The sequence below is a fragment of the Cebus imitator genome, unplaced genomic scaffold (assembly GCF_001604975.1).
Source record: "Cebus imitator isolate Cc_AM_T3 unplaced genomic scaffold, Cebus_imitator-1.0 Scaffold85, whole genome shotgun sequence".
Classification (NCBI taxonomy): Eukaryota; Metazoa; Chordata; class Mammalia; order Primates; family Cebidae; genus Cebus; species Cebus imitator.
The window spans coordinates 2835594-2853796 of NW_016107400.1; the positions used below are offsets into that span (position 1 = coordinate 2835594).

General features: G+C 43.8%; 1 protein-coding gene across 1 annotated transcript in view; it reads left to right on the plus strand.

Moving 5' to 3' along the window:
- VPS35L (VPS35 endosomal protein sorting factor like) overlaps positions 1 to 18203 on the plus strand; it is a 140599-nt gene that overhangs the window by 47875 nt on the left and 74521 nt on the right. The window contains exons 10-14 of the mRNA XM_017534287.2: positions 6001 to 6097; positions 7091 to 7138; positions 8450 to 8543; positions 13802 to 13879; positions 14392 to 14514. Coding sequence (XP_017389776.2) covers positions 6001 to 6097; positions 7091 to 7138; positions 8450 to 8543; positions 13802 to 13879; positions 14392 to 14514 — 440 coding nt within the window. The remainder of the gene's footprint in view (positions 1 to 6000; positions 6098 to 7090; positions 7139 to 8449; positions 8544 to 13801; positions 13880 to 14391; positions 14515 to 18203) is intronic.

The window sequence follows — 18203 nt, forward strand, 5'->3', positions numbered from 1 at the left end:
GGATTCAAGCCTCAGCCTCCTTAGTAGCTGGGACTACGGGCGCCTACCACCATGTCCTGCTAATTTTTGTATTTTTAGTAAAGATGGGGGTTTTACCATGTTAACCAGGCTGGTCTCAAACTCCTGACTTCAAGTAATTGGTCTGCCTTGGCCTCTCAAAGTACAGGGAATGTAGGTATAAGCCGCTATCGCTAGCCCTTTTTTTTTTTTTAATTTAATTTTTTTTTAATTTAATTTTTTTTTTTTTTTTCGAAGACCGAGTCTCGCTCTGTCACCAGGCTGGAGTGCAATGGCACAGTCTTGGCTCACTGCAGCCTCTGCCTCCTGGGTTCAAACAATTCTCCTACCTCAGCCTCCTGAGGAACTGGGACTACAGGCATGTGCCACCATGCCCGGCTAATTTTTGTATTTTTAGTAGAGACAAGGTTTCGCCATGTTGGCCAGGATGGTCTTGATCTTTTGACCTCATGACTCGCCTGCCTCAGCCTCCCAAAATGCTGGGATTATTTTTTCATCTTTGTAGACACGGGGTCTGCCTATGTTGCCTAAGCTGCTCTCAAACTCCTGGGCGCAAGCGATCATCCCACCTCAGGCTCCCAAAGTGCTGGGATTATAGGTATGAGCCACTATGCTTGGCCTACCTATCTGTCTTTTTAATACTGTTTAATGTGCGTGTTTGTCGGAAAGAAAGAGACAGAACTCTACAGGCCTTTAGTTCTCAAAATGCTTTTAGGAGCCATCTTGTTTTATCATAGATGGGCAGACCCAGTATGGAAGAGTTTTTCCCAGGGCTCTGCCACCAGCTAGTGAGAGCCTTGCTCTTAGCGCTGCACCTACATTGTCCAATACAGCAGCCACCGGCCACATGTGGCTCTTGAGCACTTGAGATATGGCCAGTCCAAATTGAGATGCGCTGTAAGTCATAAAAAAGACATTGAATTTCAAAGACTCGGTACAAGTAAAAGATGGTAAAGTGGCTCACTAATAGTGTTTATGTTGATTACGTGTTGAAATGGTATTCTGGATGAATCCGGCTGAAGTACGTGATTAAAATTAATTTCCCCAGTTTTATTTTACCTTTTTAATGTGGCTCATGTGGTTTTTCTTTGGGACCCTCCATGCCACTGTGTCACACCTGTGATCATGTTTTTTTCAGCAGTTCCTCCCATGTTCTGGGCATCCCAGGGTTGGAGGCAGTGATCCGGGAAAGGCAGGCAGAGGCCAGCCCAAGTAGAAAGGAAAGTCCTTCTCTGCCAGCTTGAGGATTTGAGAAATCTGCATCCATTTAAAAAAAAATTATTATTATGTTTTTTCTTGCGATGGAGTCCCGCTCTGTTGCCCAGGCTGTAGTGCAGTGGCACGATCTTGGCTCACTGCAACCTCCACTTGCCGGATTTAAGTGATTCTCCTGCTTCAGACTCCTGAGAAGCTGGGATTAGAGGCACATGCCACCGTACCCAGCTAATTTTTGTATTTTTAGTAGAGATGGGGTTTCACCACGTTGGCCAGGCTGGTCTTGAACGCCTTCCTGACCTCAGGTGATCTGTCCGCCTTGGCCTCCCAAAGTGCTGGGATTATAGGCTTGAGCCACCACACCCAATCAAATCCGTTCAATTAATTCACACTTGCCAGCATGTAACATGCTATATCATCGGCAGTAAACTTGAGCCAACAGGTGGGATTGAACCAAAATAGGTATTTATTTATTTTTTGGCAACAACATCATTAAAAAAAATTTTTTGATACAGGCTCTAATTCTTCGTATTGTTGTATACCCAGCCTCTTTAAAATTTTCATATTTATCTGCCTTACCCCCAGAGGCATTTGAGTTTGTCTCTACTGCAATATAATCTTCCTTCTCCCAGTCTTCAGTGACTATACAAACAACACTTTAGGGCCAATTAAGGAAAATTACTAATAATTAACTCCCTGCCTAAACTTAAAAGTTCAAAACAACAGGTCAGTCCTTGTTTAGATATGTTAATTATAACACTTTTATCACCAAAATTCTTTCCTTTCTAAATAACTATTTTTGACCTTGAGCAAAGAAAATCATGGTTGTTTTTTTCTTTAAATGATATCATTGTTTGTAAATCTTCATCTGTTTGTGTTCACCCCCGTTCCAAGAATCTGAAAAAAGCAGTAGATTATTTTTTTCAAAGTTTGTTGGTGATCTGAGGAATGATTCTTAAGTATAATTATCATGAAAGCTTCGGAAATCTACTGTGCAGAATTCTGCCCGAAGAGATTATGTGTGAAGAGAAATTTGGTGGCATCTGTACTCATTCTTTCCATTTGAATCAAGTTCTCTTGGGTGAATTTCATACTTGAGCCCTTTGCCTTCAGGAGTTTTAACTAAGGTATAGCTCTTCTGAGTTGAGAAAGACACAGTATCTTTTGGGTGCATGAAAAGCACACACTACTAGATGCGGTCATTTTCTCTCAACAGTTCTTAATCCAGCATATGTGTAAAGAGGCCAGGGACTCTGACGTCAAATCATTTTATTTCCAGTTTGGGAGAAATCATTTGGGTTTATTGTATTATGGTTCCCATATCATCTTCTCGGCATTCCCATCTTCAGTCTTGCCCTGTGGCTGTTGTGGGCCACATGGGGATAAGCAGTGGCCTTAACTGACCCGGCCATTCCAGCACATGCTAACTAAGATGGTGCCAATCCCTATAACACTGTTATGTAAAGAGACCTCTTGCTGCTAGGGTAGAGACTTGGCAAATAAATGAAAAAACTAGATTCATTGGTCTCCTGCCTCCTCTTAAAATATCCACAGAAGTTCAGGTTTGAAAAAAAGCACCGTAAAAGAAAAATAAGTGGGTGCTAGAAAGAGAACCTCTGTTCTTGGTTATATTGAAGTATCTTCTGAATTAATTTCCAGATTTTGAAGGATTCCCCACATAGCAACCCAGGTGCCAAAGTATAAACTGTGTCATGTCATGCCACTCCTGTGCTCAGAACCCTTCAGGGGGTTCTTGTTTGTTTAGAAAAACTCTTAATAGCCGGGCGCGGTGGCTCAAGCCTGTAATCCCAGCACTTTGGGAGGCCGAGGCGGGTGGATCACGAGGTCAAGAGATCGAGACCATCCTGGTCAACATGGTGAAACCCCGTCTCTACTAAAAATACAAAAATTAGCTGGGCATGGTGGCGCGTGCCTGTAATCCCAGCTACTCAGGAGGCTGAGGCAGGAGAATTGCCTGAACCCAGGAGGCGGAGGTTGCGGTGAGCCGAGATTGTGCCATTGCACTCCAGCCTGGGTAACATGAGTGAAACTCCGACTCAAAGAAAAACTCTTAAACTCCTCACCAAGGCTTCAGCCCTGCATGAACTGGCTTCTGATGCTGACCACACCCCATTCTCCTCAGCAAATTAGCTTGCTTTTTGTTCTTTGACCATAGTGAGGTATACCTACCTCAGGGCCTTGCACTTGCTGTTTTCTCTGCCTGAAATACATTTCTCCCATATCTAGGCATGGCTGACTCCCTTTCCTAATTCAGGGCTCAGCTCAAATGTCGCTTCTGTGGGAGCCTTCTCTGACCACTGCATCTAATGAGCCTCCTCCCCTAAATCTCACTCAAGTCACTCTTTATTCCAGTACCTAGTTTAATATCTTTAACAGTACTGACTGCTGTTAGATGTTATCTTACTTGTTTGCTTGCTTATTTTTTTTTTCCTGTTTATCATTTGTCTCCCATCTACCGTGTGCACTGTTGTCTCCCCAAAGCCTAGAGCATCACCTTTAGTTGGGCCTTAAAGCATCTGTGTTGGGCACATGAAGTAAGGGAATATAATATTTAGTTTGCTATAAGATCTTAAAGTCCTGCGTAACATAATCCTTTTCCTAAATTATCTCTTGAGCTGGCAGGAAAGCCTAAAGATTCTGTTTTGGTGTATGCAGATTGTCGTATAGCTTGCAGTCAATGTATGTATGCAGGGCAACCCGCCTTTAGCCTGATTTCCAACTCTTTCAGGCAACCTGAACCACTGTTTGTTTTAGCCTTTGCTGAACCTCGGTTCCTGCAGCTATAGAGTGAGAGATTTTGTAGGTGATCTCAGAGACCTATTTTTGCTTTTGGATTTTAAGCCACAAAATTCAGTCATAGGAAGGGAAATTAACACTGCTCCTCCCTTTCCCCAAAGAGAAGATTGACAAATGAATTTAAGAATAACTGCTATCTTTTTCTGTCTGGATCTCTTGAAAGTAGGAAAAAAGTTACTTCATGTGTACAGATTCAGGCCAGAAAGGGGAAAATGGTCATTTCCCATCCTTTTGAAAATGGTAAGCAAATAGTTCTCAAGTGAATGAAGCATGCCAGACATCCAAAAATAGATTGAGGAGATTGCAATTTCAAAATATCTGCAGTTGTGATTAGTGACTGTTCTCTGCTAGTGAAGTACCTAGAAGTTTGTCTTTTTTGCTGATTCTATACAAATTTTGATCACCGTAAGATACCAACAAGTGACAGAATCAGGGATGAAAATGACTCATTGCAAAACAGGATGAGAGCCAACAAGCTTAGAATCATTTGCTATATTCTAAAGTAATTAACTTCTACCTTTTATTTATTCATTTATTTTTTTGAGACAAGGTCTTGCTCTTTCTCACTCTGTCTCACTCTGTCCCACTCTGCCCAGGCTGGAGTGCAGTGGCTCGATCATAGCCTCAAACTCCTGGGCTCAATTGATCCTCCCACCTCAGCCTTCCAAGTAGCTGGAACTATAGGTGTGAACCACTGTGCCTGGCCAGCTTCTCTCTTTTTGAATTAATCTAAGAGTATCAAACACCCAGTGGTGGGATCTTTGCCAAAATCATTTAGAAGAAATCATTTCCATATGAGAGTTTAACAGCGGCCTTCATGATGTTGATGTTTTGTTTTTTTCTTTCATTTCTTCATATTCTCTTTCATTCCTTAAGATTATGTCAAGTCCAGAACTGTGAGAAATACATTTCTGCTGTTTAAAAATATGTATGTCAAAATCAGGGTTGGGTATCAGTTCCAGAAAAGTCGAAATAACAGTAATGAGGGCCAGGGCTGATGGGGCAGCTAGCCCCTGGTACCAAGGATCCTCACTTGTGTCTTGTTGCTCTCATGATTCAGTATGGCTGCAGAGGTTCCAGCTGTCATGTCTGCATTCCAGTCAGTGTGCAGGAAGAAGGAGTGAGGGAAGGCAGACCCCTTCCCTTGAAGATACTTCTCAGAAGTTGCCCTTCTGTTTATATATCCTGGGACTAGAACTTGACCCACAGGACCACACTTAGCTGCAGGGATAGCCCTGTGCCCTGCAGAAAAACTGCACGTTCTTTAATTAAAGAGGAAGAGAATAGCTAATGGAGTAAACTGTCAGTTTCACCACAAGGTGACGCGTCTTGGAGCCAGTCTTGAGCTGGCAACATAATTCTGGCTGATTTCTCACCACAGGGGCCTTGCTTTACCTTCCTCTGACCCAAGTGATGTGTAGAGCGAAAGCTTAGATCATGTTTCATGTTGCAGTCTCAGGCCCCTGAGGCATCTGGAATTCTCAGCAATGTTGTCTTAGTTACTGGTGGGTAACCAAGAACCTCTGGATTGTATTAGAGGCAGTGGCTAACAATGTAGGCTGCAGGGCCCGACTGCCTGGGTTGAATTCCAGCTCGGAGATTTGCTTGCTGTGTGCCTTGGGTGAGTCACTACATTCCTCTGTGCCTTGGTCTCTGCGTCTATAAAAGAAGGTAATAAAAGTACATAACCTCAGAGGTTGCTATATGGGATCGGGTGAGCTGTCTGTAAAGCACTGTGAACAGCACTTGGCACTTAGAAAGCCCATGTTTGTGTAAACTATTGTTATCATCAGTTGCTTCCTAATAATGATATTTGGAAGGAAACACACAGGCTGAGTACCCCACACCCTTTTCTGCTCCAGGATAATGTGTTCCTATCCTGCGACTCACAGCAGCTATAAAAGATCCTGAGATTTAGGAGGGCTGACGAGTCTTATTTTTGTATTACAGATCACTTCTCTCCAGAGAATGCAAATGACACGGCCAAGGAAACATGCCTAAATTGGTTTTTCAAGATTGCTTCCATCAGGGAACTCATCCCGAGATTGTATCCTTTTTTTATTGTCTGATGATTTTGAAGATAGGCCAAAGAGTTGTACTGTTAATAGAAGCCATGTGATGGGATGTCCTGACATTCTCGTTGAAAATTTGATCCCATTACAGTTCCAACCTGAAAATACAGGGCAAGCCACATTGTAGAAGCCCTTGGACTCTTGCTCTCTCCAAATAGTTTTCGTTTACTTTTTTTTTTTTCTGAGATAAGGTTTTGCTCTCGTTGCTCAGGCTGGAGTGCATGGGGCGATCTCAGCTCACTGCATCCTCTGCCTCCTGGGTTCAAGTGATCCTCCTGCCTCAGCCTCTCAAGTAGCTGGGATTACAGGCATGCACCACTATGCCAGCTAATTTTGTGCATTTAGTGGAGACAGGGTTTCTCCATGTTGGTCAGGCTGGTCTCGAACTCCTGACCTCATGATCCACCCTGCCTGGGCCTCCCAAAGTGCCGGGGTTACAGATGTGAGCCAGTGTGTTCTGCGTATTGTCTTTTACTTTGAATATGATGCCGTGTGTCAGGCTTTTGTTTCCTTGAGGAACATTCCCACATTAATTCTCTCAATTAAAATGCTTTATATTTGTGTTTTCTCTGATTCCAAGAGCTTGAAAGAAAGGATCAAGCTTTGCAGGGCAAATGCCAGTATTGAAGAACAGAGAGTTCGACTTATACATAAGTTGCATCTTAGTTATCTGAAGTTCATTCTTTCCCCATAAAGCCTTGGTTAGAAATACTCAAAACCCAGTTTATATTTCATCATGCAACTGTGAGTCAACATGTAACATTTTCCGCAATTTATTTTAAATAAGTATGAAACTTTGGAAACCATATGTAGAAACCATAAGCTCCCTTGGTTCTCTGGATTGTTGAGGTCCATTGTGGTCCCCATGTCCTAAGACCTGCCTTCTTCTGTTCATGGACTGTTTAGTCTTTTCTCCATAGAGAATAGACCTTCTGGAAAATGTCTTCCTTAACAGGATGTTTTTGTAGTTACGTGGAAGCATCCATCCTGAAATGTAACAAATTCCTCTCCAAAACGTAAGGCTCTTCTGTAATATCTAGGACCATAACATTTCTGAAAATGTCCCGTGTGTTACACACACAGTAATGGCAATGTAATAGTAGGCATTATTCACTGAGTACTTAGTGTATGTTAAGCAACTTCTGTGCATTTTCTCATTGAATCCAAAAGAAACTTAGTGAAGTAGAGAAACCATCTTCATGCCCATATTAGGGCGAAGAAAGCTCAAACCTGAAGAAGTTGATTGAGTTGGTCATGGAAGATCAGCTCAACTGGATTTGAATCTTGGCTTTACCGATACTAGATGTATGATCTTGAGCAAATTATTTAGAGCCTCAGAACCTCAGGCTCCCTCTCCTGGGAACATGGCCCTCAAAAAGAGGTCTCAGGGGTCCTTTGGGTCACACTTGCAACAATGAGAATCATACCTGGCACACAGTGGGCCTGTGATCAGTGTTGGCTACTGCTGTTGATGATGATGATGATGATGATGATGATGAAATTGATGACATCAGAATCAGAAGCCTTTGCCCTTAGTGGCTTAGGCCCATGCTACTCTAATTTATCTCAGTGTTTTGAGAGTAGTTACAGGACATGGGGGACCCAGAGCTGCCTTCTGCAGGGCAGGTGAAATGCTGAGTCATGTTAGATAGCTGGATAATAAATTCCTTGAAGCCAGGGAGTGACTGATTGACGGTGCTCCACAGATAGCTCTTCTGATTGGATTTAGAATTTATCTCAAATGTGTTGGATTTGGATCTAGGGATGCCTGGAGTCATTTGGGGGATAATACGGGTTCTGAAGAAACAGTTATTTTGCCTCACCAGTTGGAGGAGGATAAGGCCTTACGCAGAGGGAAGACATGTTGCAGGAGTAATAAATCATAATTCATATTGGTGGTGGTGGGGATGCCAGATGCCAGCCTGAGATTCAAGGAAGGGACAGGATACAGGACAGTATATCTGTGGCAAACGAAATAGATGTGGAGAGAAGATCAAGGGCTGCGCAGTCGATGGAAAATAATTGGAGACAAAAACTGTTAAAATTAGTGAAATAAATGTGACCTTGAGTGGGGAAAAAATGTGGTTAGCCTGCAGCACTGAGCAAATTATAAAGAGGAAAGAAATCATTCAATGAATGAATTGTATGAGAAGAGAAAGACTGTTGTTACATTGCCTTAGAAAACTGAAACTCTGACCTTGGTTTGTTACTGAAACTTGATTTTTTCTCCCGCCCCCAAATTTAGGAAGTTTTCATTTTATTTTAAAATAAAAGAACAGCGAGTTCTCTCGTCAAGTGTAATGCTGGCCTCTTTTTGTCTCTTGCAGGGGAATTTCAGAGTGCCTGCCTCGGTTGACATGCATGATCAGAGGGATCGGAGACCCGCTGGTGTCCGTGTATGCCCGTGCCTACCTGTGCCGGGTAGGCCATGCGAGTCGCTGCCCTTGACAGCACGGCTCCCGCCCGTCTCCTTGAATGTTTACACGGGGCTCTCCACCACCCCGAAAGTCATTGAGAGAAGGACTTTATTAGCTGCTAATTTTAGATCATGGCTCTGCCACAGAAAGTGGAACTATAGGGTTTGTTTTAAAAATTAATTTTAAAGTAGACCAACTTACCATAGCTCTAATTAGGGGATGTTTAAGGTCATCGTCTTACAAATGAACTGGTTTTCAGAATTAATTGTTTTGCAGTTCTTCCTGGGAAGGAGGCTCCCAGGGCCTTTAGCCTGACAGGTTTTTTTTCATTGACTTGAAACATGCTCTTCCTTTGTCTTGACTTTGATTGCTTTATTAGTTTTCCTCTTGGCAGGGGAGCAGTGTCCCCCATGATGGCAGACCTCAGGGTCTGTGTGGCCTGGCTCAGGTGGCTGCTGTGAAAGGGGCTGGGGGAACTGATTAGAAATTGTTTGCCCATGCCATGCTTTAAAGCACCATGAGGCTTCAACTAAGCTATTAAGTTTTTTGTGTTTCGAAAAACATAACCAATGAACGGTATATGGTCTGTCTTTTTTTTTTTTTTTTTTTGAGACAGAGTCTCACTGTGTCCCCCTGGCTGGAATGTAGTGGTGCCATCTCAGCTCACTGCAACCTCCACCTCCCGGGTTCAAGTGATGCTCCTGCCTCAGCCTCCTGAGCAGCTGGGATTATAGGTGCATGCCACCACGTCTGGCTAATTTTTGAATTTTTATTAGAGATGGGGTTTCACCATGTTGGCCAGGCTAATCTTGAACTCCTGACTTTAAGTGATCTGCCCACCTCGGCCTCCCAAAGTGCTGGGATTATAGGCATGAGCCACTGCATCCAGCCAGTATATGGTCTCTCCATAGTTTTCTTCAACTCACTCAGGGGCTTTGCCTCTGTTAGGACTCCCCTGGCAGTGAGAATCCTTGCCATCGTTCCATGAATGTTGCGCATCCTTAGAGAGGGATCATTGCCCCAGTAAACCCCAGACTTCCTCGAGGACAAAGCTGCAGTTAGAACCTCCCCCATGAGTTTGCACCTTATTAACAGAAGGCGAGAAAGTGTAGCCTGTGATTTGCTTCTTCTGCGTGACAGCCAGCAAATGTCGGAAGCCCTGTGGTCTCAAGTGTCATGAAAAACTAAGTCAGTGCCCTCAGAGTGAGGAGCTGATATCCATTATGAAGGGCACTTTTTATAGGTCTGGTTTTTGATACTGAGAATGAAAGAAAAAGCCTTTCATTTTTCCTCTTCGTGGCAGAGGCCAAAGGCTGTATGCATCGCCTACTGCTTGAAACCTGGGGGGGATTTTTTATCCAGGGACATCAGGTGTGTGTCCAAGGGCAACTTTTGAATATATTAAAGCTTGACTTCTCCTCCCAAGTCAGTGTTTGCTGAGGTCCTACTGTGTACAAAACACAATGCCGCATACTCTGGGAGAGATGTAAAGAATTGTTTGCATATTTCTTCTTGGTTTTTTTTCTTGAGCCGGAGTTTGGCTCTGTTGCCCATGCTGGAGTGCAGTGGCGCGATCTCAGCTCACTGCAACCTCTGCCTCTGGGTTCAAGTGATTCTCATGTCTTAGCCTCCCGAGTAGCTGAGATTACAGGCGCCTGCCGCCATGCCCAGCTAATTTTTGTATTTTTAGTAGAGATGGGATTTCACCATGTTGGCCAGGCTGGTCTTGAATTCCTCACCTCAGGTGATTTGCCTTCCCCAGCCTCCCGAATGGCTGGGATTACAGGTGTGAGCTACTGTGTCTGGCTTTGTTTATGTATTTCTGCTCTGCTGCCTTTTGCCTTGTAGAGCACAGCAAATGCTTTGAACACATCTTGATGTCGTTTGAATAAGCCCTGATGTCAGAGACCCTTGATGAAGACTTAGCATCATGCTGTGTATTATGCAGATGATTCTGGTTATTAAAGAGAAATCAGAAAGTGGTGAAGTATGCATTCTTGCAGGCCGGTTCTCTTTTAATGTTTGAAGTCAGGTACATGAGCTAGGGTAGACGATTATGTTTGTTACATATAAAATGCCTTTGAATGGCAGATGCACCTTGAAAACCCAGTGATGATGAGAGGATGCAGAGGACAAAGCAGACCCATTTCAGCAAGACTGGAAAAGTGCCCTGCATCTGTTGAAATCATTTTTGTCAGTCCAGGCAGTGCCTCGATTCCCCTCGTTGGGTAGTTTCTATAAGTCTTTTAACATAAAAAGAATAAGAGAGGCTGGGGGCAGTGGCTCATCCTGTAATCCCAGCGCTTTGGGAGGCCGAGGTGGGCAGATCACTTGAGGTCAGGAGTTCAAGACCAGCCTGGCCAACATGGCGAAAACCTGTCTCTACTAAAATATACAGAAATTAGCCAGGCGTGATACGGACCTGTGGTCCCAGCTACTCTGGAGGCTGAGGCATGAGAATTGCTTGAACCCAGGAGGCGGAGGTTGGAGTGAGCCAAGATCTTGCCACTACATTCTACCCTAGGTGACAGAGCAAGACTGCCTTAAACAACAACAACAAAATAATAATAAGAGGCAGCCTGTGTATTAGTAAGGATTCTTTCAGTTGCAAGTGGCAGAAACCCAGTTCATACTACTTGAAGCAAAAATAGGAACTTACTGGCCAGTGTCTGGAGAGGCCCGGGGTACTGCAGGCATGGCTGGATTCAGGGCCTCAAAGGATGCCATCAAGAATTAGCCTCTCCTCACATCGCTCAGCTCTGCTTTCCTCTGAGTTGGCTTCATTCTGTGGCTTTTTTTATGTGATGGCCCATAGCGGCCTCTGGTTTCCATCCTACCAGCTTGGGAAAGTGTGTCTTCTCGCCAGTAAATCTAGCCAGAGCCTCACGGCCGATTCTGGGGGATCACTTCAGGTTGCTTGTTCACCCCTAGACAAGTTGCTGTGGCCATGGATTGGGGTCTGTGTGCTTACTGACTGGGCCTGGGTCACATGCCCCTGCCTTGAACTCAGGGTGGAGTGGATCCAGCTCTACCACAAACCTTATGGTCTGAGAGGAAGGTTTGATTCTCCAGAGATTAATCTGCAGACAACACGGGGAATGAATGCTGGGCAGGCTGAAACAGCAGATGGGAATCATGAGCAATACTCTTGCCACTCTGGGTAGAAATCTTTTAAACCCAAGCAGGTATCCAAGCTGCCCATTTGGCCCGATGAGAAGAGAAAAACAGAAAACAAAAGCTCTGAGTGGGTGGAGTGTGGGGGAAGCCTGAAGCTGTTTATTAAAGGAAGGTATGATTAACTCCTAAGCCATGGCCCCTTCAGCTCATCTCCATGGCCAGCTTTTGCTGTCACCTAACAGATAATTATTGTCTTTTCTGCAATATTAAGTGGAAGGAGAATCAGAACACGGTAGAACTGGATCTGATGTTTTTTGTTAGTGTGTGTGTGCTTTTTTTAAATCTATGTGCTTGTCCTTGGAAACGGCACTGCTTGTACCCAACAACCATAGAGCTGCTCTTGGAATGCTCACGCCCTGCTGGTTTCAAATGCCATCTGAAAAACATTATTGTTACCCATCATGACCTCTGGGTAGTGGAAGGTGAACTGGAGAATTCTATCCCCATTTGAGGAAACAGGGATCCAGTCTTGCTCTGTTGCCAAGGCTGGAGTGCAGTGGTGCAATCTCGGCTCACTGCAACCTCTACCTTCCAGGTCCGAGTGATCCCCCCACCTCAACCTCCCGAGTAGCTGGGAGGGACTACAGGTGTCGCCACCACGCCTGGCTAGTTTTTTTGTTTTTAGTAGATACAGGGTTTCACCATGTTGGCCAGGCTGGTCTCAAACTCCTAACCTCAAGTGATCCGCCCACCTGGGCCTCCTAAAGTGCTACGATTACAGGTGTGAGCCACCGCAGCCCAGCCTACGAAGTTGTTTTTGTGGTTAAGCAGCAATTTGGAATTGAAGTGTTTCTGAGGAGCTTAGTTTAAGAAACGCTATGATGTGTTTTAAACATATGAACCCCTCTCCATAGCTCATCCCACCACTTCTCCATCTAACCCCAGTGCCTGGCACCTTCTCTGTGATTAGTAAATTTCTTCAGCTAGAAACGTTACAGTCTGTTTTTTAAACAATGAAGTCAGGACCCACTGGATTATAGCTTGTTAAACTTCGTGCTCATCTTATATAAAATGGCATAAAATGTTTTAAAATTGTGTCTGCTCTTATTGCTGCCTTGCAAAGAATGAATTTGTATAGCTTTTAACTAACCGTGTAACGGGGGCAGCACCATATCTGAAATCCAAGCCGACTCTCTCACATACTGTGATCTTTGTGCTTCATCTAGTAAGTATACAACCACATGTGTGTGTATCTTTTTTTTTTTTTTTTTTTGTATACACAATCTTGAGAGTACATTCCTTTTTAGGTCCGCATTGATTTGTTATCTGTTCAGAAATATATTCAGTGCCTTTGGGGAATAGCAACGAAGAGTACTGTAAATGTTGCCCTTTTTTTTTTCATTAAAAATAGCTTCTGTGGTCTTTCTTATAAAAGCAATACATGTTTATTGAATAAGAAAATAGACTGGGTGTGGTGGCTCACGCCTGTAATCCCAGCACTTTGGGAGGCTGAGGTGGGTGGATCATCTGAGGTCAGGAGTCGAGACCAGCCTGGCCAACATGGTGAAACCCCTTCTCTACTAAAAATACAAAAATTAGCTGGGTGTGGTGGCACATGCCTGTAATCTCCCTACTTGAGAGGCTGAGGCAGGAGTATTACTTGAACACGGGAGGTAGAGGTTGCAGTAAGCCAAGGTTATGCCACCATACTCTAGCCTAGGCAACAGAGTAAGACTCTGTCTCAAAAAAGAAAAGAAGGCTGAGCTCGGTGGCTCATGCCTGTAATCCTAGCACTTTGGGAGGCCGAGGTGGGCGGATCATGAGGTCAGAAATTTGAGACCAACTTGGCCAACATGGTGAAACTCTGTCCCTACTGAAAATACAAACATTAGCCAGGCATCGTGGCACGTGGCTGTAATCTCAGCTATTCAGGAGGCTGAGGCAGGAGAATCGCTCGAACCAGGGTGTCAGAGGTTGCAGTGAGCAGAGATCTCGCCACTGCACTCCAGCCTGGCGACAAAAAAAAATTAATTTTCTAGACTTTTTCCATGTCTACGAACATAGGTAAATATATTTTAATTTACAAAAGTAAAATCATACTGTAGTTATTATTTGCAACCAGTTTTTTCTTTTGTCTGGCTGTAGGTGGGAATGGAAGTGGCCCCACATCTCAAAGAAAGCCTAAATAAGAACTTTTTTGACTTCCTCCTTACGTTCAAACAGGTAAGAGAACACTGTCAGAATAGCTAATAGATATAACAGTTCTATGATAGCAAATTCACAAAACCCATTTGGTTTTCCAAGTTGAGAATGCCTTTAAGCCCTTTAAATGTGCAAGCCCTGGAAAAGATTACACTAGCTTCTGTTGGAGACAATTAAAATGTGTTGATTGTACTGAAGAAGCGGAGAAAGTTAATATGCATGTGTTAACAGGAAACGTCTCCAGTCGATCAGACTTGCTTCTTAGCATCTGCTGGCTCCATTTTTATCAGGCTCCTGCTTTCCACAGCGCTTATTCCCAAAATGGCTCAGCTTGGTGATATGAGAAACTTTCTGCATACATTTTTTTCTGTTTTTTTTTTTTAAAAAAAAAAAAAAAAGACTGAGAAACCAGGCTATTTCTCTCAGGGCTATCCACATGCTTATGAGTATGCACAGTCTGTGAGCTGTGTGTGTTTTGTTTGTTGTTTGATTTTTTCCCCTCATTTTCTAAGTGTTTGTTTGGTCTCCTATAGATTCATGGGGATACGGTCCAGAACCAGCTGGTGGTCCAAGGAGTGGAGCTCCCATCATACCTCCCCTTATACCCGCCTGCCATGGACTGGATCTTCCAGTGCATCTCCTACCATGCTCCCGAGGTAACTACCAGGTGGCTTCATTGTGATGCTCACCTCCTGTCTGGTGGCAGCCCCTGCACGCTGTGCCCTTTAATGTAAACAGGACCCTTACATAACAGCGTCAGCAGTGTCAGCACTAACCAGCCTTTATAGAGGGCTTGCCATGGTGGCTGGTTCTGTGCTAAGTGCTTTTCTGAAATTGTCTCATTTTAATAACTGTGGGAGGGGAGCGTGGTAGCTCAGAGAGGCCATGTACCTAAGTGAGGCCACACAGCTAGAAAGCAGTTGGTGGCTGGGTGCAGTGGCTCATATCTGTAATCCCAGCACTTTGCAAGGCCAAGATGGGAGGATCACTTGACTTTGGGAGTTTGAGACCAGCCTGGGCAACAGAGTGAAACTCTATCTCTCTACAAAAAAAATACAAAAAATTAGCCAGGCATGGTGATACACACCTATAGTCCTAGCTCCTCAGGAGGCTGAGATGGGAGGACCACTTGAGCCCCAGAGTTCAAGGCTACAGTGAGCTGTGATTGTACTACTGCACTCCAGCCTGAGTGACAGAGCAAGACACCGCCTCATTAAAGAAAAAAAAAGAAGGGGGTTGGTGACTTGATACAAACCCATAGAATTGGGCTCCGTGGCCAACAAGCATTATTGCCTCTTCACTTACCTTTATATACCCCTTTTGTGTTTATAATCAATAAAGTCTGTAGAGCAGGTATTTTATGGAAGGAAACTAAAACTCAGATGCTTCATTGCTTTTATAAGAATATTTTTCTTTCTTTCTTTTTTTTTTTTTTTTTGCCAGTTGAAGTATTGTCAGGAATTGAAGTGACATCAGAATCATAGCAGACATATGGTTTTTTTCTTCCAAGACTGAGAAGCCATTTTTGTAGAACATGAAGACTGTGATAGGCCGGGCATCGTGGTCCGTGCCTGTAATCCCAGCACTTTTGGGAGGCTGAAGCGGGCAGATCACTTGAGGTCAGCAGTTCAAGACCAGCCTGGCTAGCATGGATATACTAGCCATATATCACCATTCTTGGCTAATTTTTTTTTTTTTTTGAGACGGAGTCTTGCTTTGTCGCCAGGCTAGAGTGCAGTGGCGTGACCTTGGCTCACTGCAACCTCTGTCTACTGGGTTCAAGCGATTCCCCTGCCTCAGCCTCCCGAGGAGCTGGGACCACAGGTGCACGCCACCATGCTGGGCTAATTTTTTGTATTTTAATAGAGACGCGGTTTCACCATGGCCAGGATGGTCTTGATCTCCTGACCTCGTGATCTGCCCACCTTAGCCTCCCAGAGTGTTGGAATTACAGGCGTGAGCCACTGTGCCTGGCCATTTTTTGTATTTTTTTGTAGAGATGGAGTTTCAGCATGTTGCCCAGGCTGATTTTATGTAGAGACCCCAGCTACTATTAAGGCAGAGAATGGCTTGAACCTGGGAGGCAGAGGTTGCAGTAAGCCAAGATCGCACCACTGTACTCCAGCCTGGGCGACAGAGCCTGAGGCTCAAATTAAAAAGAAGACTGTCTTGTGACATGTACCCATTGTTTTCAATCTGATTTTGCCTTTCGCTAAAATAAGAAGAAAAAAAAAATAAGCGTTCTCATTTCCCCATGTCAATTCTGCTTGTATGTTTCCATCATTCAGTGGAATAGCAAGGGAACAGTCGAAAAAAAAAAAAAGAAAAGACTGATAGATGAAGCTTTCCTTGTCTCTCTTTGATAGTTGAAAAGAGAGACTAACTACAAAACAAGGATACATAGAGCAAAGCAAAGTTGAAAGACATCTGCCTTTTCCTAGATGATGTCAACAGATGACTTTAACCAAGCAATCCTGCTTTTAAGAATTTATTCTGTAAGTAGGCAAGTGCATAAACATTATAAACACATGCAGATGCACACATGGCTTGTTCATGGTAATGCAAAATTGAAGGCAGGCATCAGAGAGGACTGGTTAAATTATGGTATATGCATTCAGTGGAATGTTATGGGGCCATTTATAATGACGGAGACTCCTGATAACTTGTACATACGGACATAAGGGTATTCATGGTATATGGCTGAGTGCAAAAAGACAGTTACACACATTGCTGTGTGTGTTGTAAGTGGCAGTGTGGCCTAGCATTCAGGTGTGGGCTCTGGAGTTGCAGTGCCTGGGTCTGTATCTCAGCTTCATTATAGCTGTTGTGATAGAGTAGGGAGCAGATAACATTCCTAACCACTCTGAGCCTTCTTTCTTCATCTGTAAAATGGGAACAATATTAATAATTCCTATTTTCTAGTCTGTTGCAAGGATCAAAGAAGTCACGGCGTCTGTGGTGCTTAGTGTAGCTCCCCATACATCTTAGTACTCGCAGACATGATTTTTATATCCATGCGAGAGAGTTGGGAAGGAGAAATGACAGTATGTTACTGGAGTGTGAGATTTGGGGCTGTCGTAACTTATTTTTATTGGCCCATCTGTTTTTTACTTTTTTCCGTTGAGACAGAGTCTAGCTCTGTCGCCCAGTCTGGAGTGCACTGGTGGAATCTCAGCTTGCTGCAACCTCCGCCTCCCAGGTTCAAATAATTCTCATCCATCAGCTTCCTGAGTAACTGGGACTACAGGCATGCACCACCACACCCAGCTAATTTTTGTGGTTTTAGTAGAGACACGATTTCACCATATTGATCTCATGCTGGTTTTGAACTCCTGGCCTCAAGTGATCTGCCCACCTTGGCCTCCCAGAGTGCTGGGTTCACAGACACAAGCTAGCACACCTGGCCGCCCATCTCTGTTTTCTAACTTTTCCATAAGTATGTACTGCTTTCATTTTTACTTTTTGAGATTCTAAATTAGGAGAAAAACAGGGACATCTTGTACTTCAGGTGAATGGTCTGGTAAGACTATTCCATTAAGTAAATTGATTTTAATCAAGCCATTATAAAGGGAAGATTGAAATTTTGCTGCCGGTTCTCTATGATCCTCAGCATAGTTTCAGCAACTACATGCTGTCCTCGCTTCTGGGAAAAGTACCATGAAATTGACTGTTTCCTTGCTATTCCACTGAATGACGGAAACATACAACCAGGACTGACGTGGTGAAATGTGAACGCTTATTTTTTCTTCTTCTTTTAGCAAAAAGCAAAATCAGATTGAAAACAAAAGGTACATGTCACAAGGCAGTCTTCTTTTTATTTTAAGTCCCAGTCACCTCAAGGGATGGCAGAAGGTGGGAATAGAGCTTTCCTGGGAGTAAGCTCTAGGAAATCATTATTGCACTAGAATAAGTGATTCAAAAATTAGGTCACCTGAATAATAATAAACTCTGATTCTTGGGTGCATTTACATAAAGGACATGCAGTGTCTTGTTAAAAAAAAATAATAATCATTTTCAAACTGCAGAAGAATTGGTGTTGGTATGGAAGGTGGTGTTAAAGGTGCATGTGGGCTGGGCGCAGTGGCTCATGCCTATAACCCCAGCACTTTGGGAGGCCGAGGCAGGTGGATCACGAAGTCAAGAGATCGAGACCATCCTGGTCAACATGGTGAAACCCTGTCTCTACTAAAAATACAAAAATTAGCTGGGCATGGTGGTGTACACCTGGTAGTTCCAGCTACTCCAGAGGCTAAGGCAGGAGAATTGCTTGAACCCAGGAGGCGGAGGTTGTGGTGAGCTGAGATTGCGCTATTACGCTCCAGCCTGGGTAATGAGCAAAACTCCT